This window comes from Sander vitreus, chromosome 18, assembly GCF_031162955.1.
Source record: "Sander vitreus isolate 19-12246 chromosome 18, sanVit1, whole genome shotgun sequence".
NCBI classification, from domain to species: Eukaryota; Metazoa; Chordata; class Actinopteri; order Perciformes; family Percidae; genus Sander; species Sander vitreus.
Window position 1 is genome coordinate 22,715,731 of NC_135872.1, and position 9,066 is coordinate 22,724,796.

Here is a 9,066-nt window from a genome sequence, read left to right on the forward strand (position 1 = left end):
TCTGACAGACTGCTCAATGATTATTGGCAGCCAGCTGCATGGATGGATCCAGACTTTGGGAGTGTGTCTGCGGCCGCAGTGGAAGGTTTGTATGGGCCATTAAGGTGCAAACTAGCGCGGTTCATGTCCCCAAATATTTGATATTGGGATAAAGCAGGCGCAATAGTAGATCAGGAAGTGGGTGACAATGCAGCCAATGTGAATAATGAGGAATTTGCCCTGACCACCAACACAAGTTCAATATTGACTTTTTGGAGCAGCTCCGCCTTGTTACCAGGGAGACTCCGCATGAGATGCTGATATGTATTAATGTGCAAAGTCAAACGGAAAACAATTCCAACAATTCATCAGCTGGAAGGGCTCTCTGTAAAATGTGTCTCATATAATAAGCATTCAAACTGGGCCTGCTACAAACAGCAGTTTATGTTGCAAGCAAAGGGCATTTCGTGTTTCACAAATGGAAGGGAATGACCTATAATTTGGACTGCTTTTGAATGCAAATGCGTGGATGTTAATTAACACCTGTGTTGTTGATTGTGGGAGCTTGTTGGCCTTTGATTGAAAAGAAATGGCACCTAGGAGCATCAGATGCAGCTTTGAACTAGGCAACTAGTCTTTGATTGGCATGGGAAGGAAGAAAGACTGAGAAATATCACACAAAGGACATCTTAATTTCCCGAATTAGGGGTTGTAATGTGAGGGAGAGAGGACACCATCGGTCTATGCATGTTAGGCTCTAGGGAGCAGGCACTAAGACTAACTAAGGCCTTTGGCTGGACTGGACAATGGATGTGCTCTGAATTTACATGTCTGCCCTGATGGTTCTGACATCAGGCCATCTAGATAGACCAGCGTGGACCTCAGCCGTGGGCTTACTGTTCACATCGAGGCTTCTACTTCCATATAATCCAATTAGATCATTTCTAAAAAATAAAATGTTTTTATTTGTCAGTACTTGAAAAGCACCGATTCTGTCTTTTCAGACACCACTAAACTGTGTGCAACTGTGGCATTATTTACTGATGGATGTGTGCTGTACTGTACAGTATGTAGTTCTTTTTTTTTTAGGCTTTCTAACATCTGGCCAGGGATAGCAGATGAAGATAAGCCTTTAAGGCTAACTCATTTACAGAGAAGAAAAAAAAAGCTACTATCATATACTGTATGAGACAAATGAGTGTACTACATATGCACAACTGCAAATTACCAATGCCAATTTCATTCGTTCATTCAATTAGACAAAAAGTTGTAAACCTTGTATACAAAAGAGAGAGAATCTTGCCATGTATTTGCAAAGAATTGCACTTAATTAGGTGCAACGGCACCAATTATCTAGTTGTTGTTTTTTTTTTTTAAACTCTGTAATAATGTTATCAGTCTTAATCTCCATTTGCACACATGCAATCGGATATTTTTGTTTCATCTTTTTTTTTCTTCATTGGTTTCACATAGTTTGCAACAGTTCAGTACTGCATCCTGTGATTGTACCACGCCTGGATTGTGTCACGCTGTATCAGGTCTACTGCGCTAATTAATAATTTGTCTTGTTTGTAAGCTGCAGCCACTATAGCTGGAGTGAGCGGGTCTGGCAGTCATCTGTCATTTGCTCTTCCTGTGTGCCCCTTCAGTCTGTCTGACATCTCTAAGCAAACACAGCCCAATACACAAGCACAGAGCACGGCCTTCTGGGCAGCCAGCGAGAGCACCCCTCTTCTAATGTTTGTGTGACAAAAAAGGCAAGGCAAATCCTCGCAATGGAATCAGATAATCACCAACCTGTGAAGAGCCTGCCCCAATCCACATCCAAACCCCCCCCCCCCTTCCCGGGCCCCTGGATTAACTGTCTGTTTGGCTAATAATTTTAATCTGCTGGAGAGGGCCAAGAATGGGTGACAGCGCTCGGAATAAACATTTAATCCTCTAGTCCCCCCCCCTCCTCTCTCCAAGCTCTGCACTACTTCCTCCTCGACCCCTTGTCATATACTTGTGTCCAAAAGAACAGACTAATGTTTGGTTTAGTCCTGATCTTAGTCCACCTTTTGCTGGACAAAATTGCTTTCCAGCAGCCACCCCAGACAGAAATAAGCCCACCGTGTGACAGACTGTTGCCAGACTGCCCCGGCCTGACATCGCCTGGTGGAATGTACACGTCAGAGTGTGGGGTGTGTGTAGACAAGGGAGCTACTGAAGAGAGGGCACTTCAGGTTCACAGGGTCAAGAGATGTCTGTCTGGGACGCCTGTGTAGCAGCAGAGAACACATAATCGGAGAGGACCGAGGGGGACAAACATTTTAACTCCTGAGATATAATTGAATGTCAAAGACATACTACTACGTGAAATAAACAACAGCTACAGTAGAACTGCTCATAAGTTACGGCAGTACAAAAAAACCACCACTATTCAGATGTGTTTTAATTTATTGGACACAAAACCATAAAGAGAGAACTCCCACTGATTTGTTAGACAGGGTTGCAGTGGGTCGCTGACTGTAATGCTCATTTATATATATATATATATATCCCCTGAAGGAGCATTTGAACCCTTATGCTTTAAACTTTGTGATACATTTGGCTTGAAGTGGAGCAAGTATGTAAATACATAAAGTGCACAAAGAATTTGTAATTTGATTGTCTGATTTTTCACTAATCGACATGAATGTAAACTTATTTATTTACACCATAAAGAGCAGATTTTAGATCCTCATTCTGACATCAAATGCAACATTTAATGTGTATATATAGGTCCACCGACATCAAGCATAGTTTTAGTGGAACTATGGCGAAATTACACCTCCACAATACGAATGGCACTCGAGTCTAATTGTTGCTGTTTGAAGTATGGCCACTTAGATATCCTGTTTAGGATGGGGCTGTATTGTCGCACCTTTGTTCTGATAAGGGTCCCTGCCCCCATTGACAAAGTGCGAACGACTGGGAGGGCCGCAACAATATAAGGGGCCAGAGGAGTGTCAGAGGGACACTGTCTATCTCTGGGTGACTTGTGCTACTGTGCTGCTGTTTATTTTTTTTCACTCATGGATTTCCTGCGCGCTTGTGTCCTTTGCACCGCTCTCTTCGGTCTCGCCGAGGCTTTTACGCACCAGGATATGAAGGACGCGCTGCTGCAGAAACTTGGCTTGGATGAAGTTCCTAAGATCCATAAAAGGGATTTGGAGAATCTGGTTATCCCGGCGCATATCAGAAATAAGTACATGTCCATGCTGAAGATGCACCACAGCAGGAGACGCAGATCTCTGCCCAGCCTGGCCGGCATCCTGAGGGGAATCCCTGGCAATGCAGGTAAGGACACTCCCCTGCTTCTTTTTAAAAAATATATATAACATGTAATTTGTAGGATTTCATATGACAATAGCTTTGAAACAGATACCAGTTAGAGTAAACCGTCATTCCCGTGCGTAATTGTGACAATTGATGCGCAAAGGAGATTTTACGCAGCAATTGCCTCTACATTTAAAAGAAAAAAAGAATTTTAAGCAAAGAATGGCCTTTAACGCTTACAATGCTTTGTGCTTTAGATATTTCCGGGGAGTATGTGTATTCTGACACCACTCGGCATCGCATGGTGTTCGACATGGAGGCGAGGGTTCCGGAAAACAGCGAGGTGACCATGGCGGAGCTGAAGCTCTACCAGCGGACTTCCTATCATAAGCGCTTCGCGGTGGAGAGGAAAAGCCCCCGGCCCGTCAACAACGCCCGGGTCAGCGTCTACTGGGTGGAGGTGCTGCCAGACGGATCCAACCGCACATCACTGGTAGACTCACGGTAAGGGATCCTTTCCTTTTTCTTTTTCTCGTAGTGGCGTGTGGGAAATATACGAATCAGAGCAAATCAGTAGGCGACACCACCACTGTCTCAGTGGGTTATCTTAATAATAATTCAATTGCATTCTGTTAATCTCCTTTTTAATTAATCGCCCTTATCTCTCTCCCTCTCCCTCTCTCCCTCTCCCTCTCTCTCTCTCTCTCTCTCTCTCTCTCGTGTTCACAGGTTGATCCCCATTCACGAGACCGGCTGGAAGAGCTTTGATGTGACCCAGGCGGTGCACTATTGGTCCAAGAGCCAGCAGAAGACACCTATGCACCTGGAGGTGTGGGTCGAGGGCGAGAGACCTGGCAGCTACGCGGCCGAGATGGCCAAGGGTGTCCGCTTTACCACCCAGGAGCAGACGGACAACACCTTGGGAAAGCCCGAGCTCATCCTCTACACACTTAACCTCGAAGAATACGGGTAAGGGCGCGATCTTTTGATATACAGGATATTGTATCAGTGTGACAATTAGCTCATATCCTCCTATATATATATATATATATATATATATATATATATATATATATATATATATTTTTACCTGTCGCCATTCGCATTCATTAGTAGATTTGTAATACAGTAGTGTGGCTCCAGAGGCGTCAGTTTACTCCTTCTCATGGTTCAGAGAAATGTAGCAGTAATTCGCTGGCTGGCTGGCATTATAAACACCAACGAGAGTCCAAAAAGTTCATGTAATTAACTCAGGTGTTTTTCTACGCTATTTGTGTTTCATAGTGCTGATCAAGGGCCTAACTTTGGGTTCATTATTGGGGCAAAACTGACATTTCGAGCATATCAAACACTTCATTTCTGGTGAATTGTTCTGCAACAATTTGTGCCGTTTTTGCATCAAGTTATGGTGCAAATGTCTTCACGTCTTCTTAAATGAAAATTATTATTGGACTTTTTGGGGGAGGGAATCAGTTTTTATTATTGGGGGGGGGGACCACCCCCCCCCGTAATTTACGCCTGTGGTGCTGATCCTATGTGATTAAGCCATTGCTTTTGAATAGATTTTAATTAAGCCTTTTTATGTAGATTCACCCACAACAACAAAAAAATGCAACATCATTATAGGATGATTGTGACAAGCAGGGGTGTAGCTAAGAGATTCCAGGCCCTGGGAAAATGCTTGGGACTTTGGAACCGTAGTCTAACTTTTTTTTATTATCCTTTATTCCCTCAGTTCTCGCGGCGACTGCAACCTCAACCAGAACAAAGACGCCTGCTGCAGGGAAGAGTACTTCATCAACTTCCGCGCTCTCACCTGGACACAGTACTGGATTATCGAGCCGGCAGGGTACCAGGCGTTCAGGTGCACTGGCGGCTGCAAGCAGCCCAAGCGCAACTACGGCTACGGGGAGAGGCGGTGCACGGTGTCTGAGAGTGCCCCGTTACCCATCATGTACTTGGTGAAGAAGGGCGACTATACTGAGATAGAAGTGGCTGAATTCCCCAATATGATTGTCGAGAGGTGTGCCTGCACCATGGACAACGTCTCCATAGTATGAAGTCGTGGAAAACAGCTGTAGTACTCCTAAAATCACAGACAGACTGCGGGGGAAGTAGTAGAGGAATATTATAGTGTCTGTTTTTTTTTTTCCATTGGGGTGTTGATATATTTAAGGGTTTCACACAACACGTCTAGTACTTTCTATTTAAATGGACATTTCTTGGGAGTCCTGCTGCCATCAAAGTCCATCTCCTTCCACAAGCACTTTTATATATTTTGTACATTTTTATATCTTTTTTAAAAAACAAAATCAAATTTGTATGAGTCGTGTTGAATCTGCAGCGGCCATTCAAACGCTGTCCGATGTGTTATATTTTCAAGCTGTACATAATATGGATGAGATTATGTTTGGAAAAATAAACTATTTTTGTTTCACAGTTTGTGGCCTTCCTTCTCCATGGCCGTCTAGCCCTCATTCACATTCATGATCACATTTGCATGCAGTTACATACAGCTGCCGGCCTCCTCTGTCACCTCTTGCATTTACACTCATAGGAAATTGTAGGCCAGAGCAAATCATTTGCCTAATGACTTATAACATTTGTTACACATGAGGGCGCGCTGGGGCTGACAAACCCTACTTGTAATGCTTTATTTGCAGTGGGAAGGAGCTACACGGCCACATACGGAGAAACACCGAAGTCAATTCGCATTAAGCTCCAATGGGCTCTGCGTGTGTTTACATCAGACTTAGACCGGGCCAAACGTTGCTAATCAGGGCCAATACCTAATGCGCTGTTTGCTGTCTGAGTGGGGGGTCTTGTCATTCACTAATATGCTGCTGATGGAGGTAAACAAGCTGCCCTGCCGAAGACAAGCAGCTGTCTGTCTGGGAGGGAAGTGGATTCCCAACATGCACCTCCAGCAACCCCAGGACGCGTGTAGAAGAGACGCAGGTGGTGCTGTAAAGAAGGAATGTCATACATACTGCTACTTCTTTAAAAAGTATTATCCCGGGGCGCCCTGGTAGCTCACCTGGTTGAGCGTGCACCCCAGCGGCCTGGGGTTTGAGTCCCACCCACGGCCCTTTGCTGCAGGTCATCGCCTCTCTCTACCTATTGCATAAAGGCCAATAAGCCACACCAAAAAAATAATAACTACCCTCAAATGTTTTCATGTGAATTCTGAGGTTAAAGCCAGAATTCTGTGAATAATGTCACTATCACTATTTACAGTTCGGACTTTAAACTCACAAGTGAAATGCATGTGGCCCTAATCCTCTTCCGTAGAAAACAGACGTCAACAAAGTGATAACAGTTTATTACACATACTGAATACAACAATATGTTTGCATATGTATTCACTTTCTTTAAAAAAAAAAGAGACTCAGCTAAAGTATTAATGGTGCAGCCAACTGACTAGAACTCCCAATGATTAGTTAAAGGACAATTCCGGCGCAAAACGAACCTAGGGGTTAATAACAGATGTGTACCCACTCTGTCGTTCTCTGGGACATGTTTTCATGCTAATCGAATGTGTTTGTAGTTTGAAACAAGCTAGCGCGGACCGCTGATTAGCTTACAACGCTAGTATTCGGGGCACAGGGAAAGTAAAAACAAATTGCTATTTATACCGCTAAAAAGGCTCAAAATATCACCACACTTCAACGGTAGCATAATGATGGTCCCTAAATGTTAACCGAAGCATTGAGAACTTTATAAGTGTACAGACAGTTTATTTAAAAGATAAGATTATAAAGACTTGGAGCTACTGTCTTTCTACACACACACACTAGTATCTCGATGATCCAACAGTCAGATATGAAGACAATGGAACACTCCAAAAAACTCAGTGACAACAGTATTATAAAATATAAATCACAAATTAGGGAATGGTTGCAGGGACATTTCCAAGTCACTGATCACCATCCCCCCTGGGATTCAGTTAAACTAATGCTAACAGCTTTGTGAGGCTGGACTTACACACAACTTTGAGCTAAATGCTAACATCAACACGCTAATGTACTCATAATAACAGAGCTAGCGTGTGGATCTTCATCAGGTGTAATGTTTACCATGTTCATCTCAGTTTAGCGTGTTAGCATGGTCACAGCAGTGAACACAGAGTACAGCTGAGGTGGGTGGGAGTGATGTCATTAGTTTCAAAGGTTATTTGATCATAAACCTTTAAAAAAAAAAAAAATTAAAAGAAAAATTAAAAAAGGATACGTTCGAGAAGGAGCAGGTGGAAGCATACAGCTTATTAAGTCCTGCCCCTACTTCACAATATATTCTTACAATAACTTTCAACAATATACAACAATACCTTTACATTACAATTCCATTCCTATGTTTCGGTCTATTCCTTTCTGTATTGGTCAAGTATTGATTTCTTTAATCTGTTTTTGAACTAAATGATATTATGGCTCTGTTTGATGTAATTGTTAAGTCCATTCCACAAGGTCGCCCCACAAACTGAAATACACATGCTTTTAACAGCAGTTCGCACAAGAGGTTGTTTGAACATACAATGTCCTCTTAGATGATATCCCTCGTCTCTGTCATTGAACATTGTTACATGGTAAATTTTCTTTGACTTTAAACATAAATTGTGCCGTTTTGAATGTAACATTGTCCATAAATTTCAGCAAATGTGAATTCAAAAACAGATGATTTAGTGTGCTCATAATACCCGGTGTGATTTGTTATCCTGATTGCTCTTTTTTGCAAAGTGCAAATATTTTGTAAGTTGCTTTTGTAGGTATTTCCCCAGACTTCCACACAATATAACATATATGGTAAAAATAAGTGTGCAGTACAGAGTATGTAGTGTATTTTGGTTCATCAATATACCAATACTCCTGGCCATCTTCATGCACAGATATTTAATGTGGTCAAGTATAACACCCAGAAATTTACTCTGACTCTTTCAATTATTTCGTTATCAATTACTATTTTAACATCCGTATTTATAGTATGATTTCCAAATATCATGAATTTAGTTTTGTTCAAGTTTAAAGATAACTTATTTGAATCAAACCAAAGTTTTAATTTATTAATTTCTTTTGTGACCATTTCCAGCAAGTCATCCCCGCAACAAAAATATTTGTCATCTGCAAAAACAGTACATTTTAGTACATTTTGATCATTTGCGGATAAACAGTTTCGGGCCTAATACTGACCCCTGTGGAATGCCACAGGAAATACTAAGGCTCACTGACCGGTGATTACCCATTTGAACAAACTGACTTCTGTTTTCAATATAGTTTTTTATCCAGTTATAGGCCACACCTCTGATGCCATACCTTTCCATTTTTTAACAGGATTTCATGATGTATCAAAAGCTTTTTTTTTTTTTTTAGATCAATGAAAATCCCCACTGCATAGTTTTTGTTTTCAATACAATTTGTTAATATTTCTACTAACAAATTGTAGAAATTGGGGTTGTTATTGAAATATCTTGACAACTATTAGATGGATTGCTGTGAAATTTGGTTCAGAGGATCACGGGTTACATCTCTGAACCCCTGACCGGAAGATATTTCAATAACAACCAAAAAATAAGTTTATGAAAAGTTAAAAAATATCACCAGTCATTATCTATCAAATAGCTTTAAAGATATTTCACTCGGAAGCATAAACGTCAACCTAGAAGAAAATTCATTAGGATTCATCCTCTGGGGACCATCAATGTCTGTACTAAATTTCATGACAATCCATCCAGTAGTTGAGATATTTTGGTTTATACTTTTTTTTTTATAGACACTGTAATAAACCACAAAGTCA

The 9,066-nt window shown here is 41.6% G+C and overlaps 1 protein-coding gene across 1 annotated transcript; it reads left to right on the plus strand.

The window, feature by feature from the left end:
* Nucleotides 1-2,616: 2,616 nt before the first annotated feature.
* lft1 (lefty1) lies at nt 2,617-5,634 on the plus strand. The gene is made up of 4 exons (XM_078274854.1): nt 2,617-3,300; nt 3,537-3,783; nt 4,009-4,248; nt 5,015-5,634. Exons 1-4 carry the CDS (start codon nt 3,036-3,038, stop codon nt 5,337-5,339), a joined length of 1,077 nt encoding a protein of 358 aa, XP_078130980.1. The 5' UTR covers nt 2,617-3,035; the 3' UTR covers nt 5,340-5,634.
* The last annotated feature ends 3,432 nt before the right edge of the window (nt 5,635-9,066 follow it).

Coding starts and splice junctions, on each gene's coding strand:
- lft1 (XM_078274854.1), top strand. CDS start 3,036: ATGGATTTCCTGCGCGCTTGTGTCCTTTGCACCGCTCTCTTCGGTCTC. Junction 3,301..3,536: donor GGGAATCCCTGGCAATGCAG/GTAAGGACACTC, acceptor TTTGTGCTTTAG/ATATTTCCGGGGAGTATGTG. Junction 3,784..4,008: donor ACATCACTGGTAGACTCACG/GTAAGGGATCCT, acceptor TCGTGTTCACAG/GTTGATCCCCATTCACGAGA.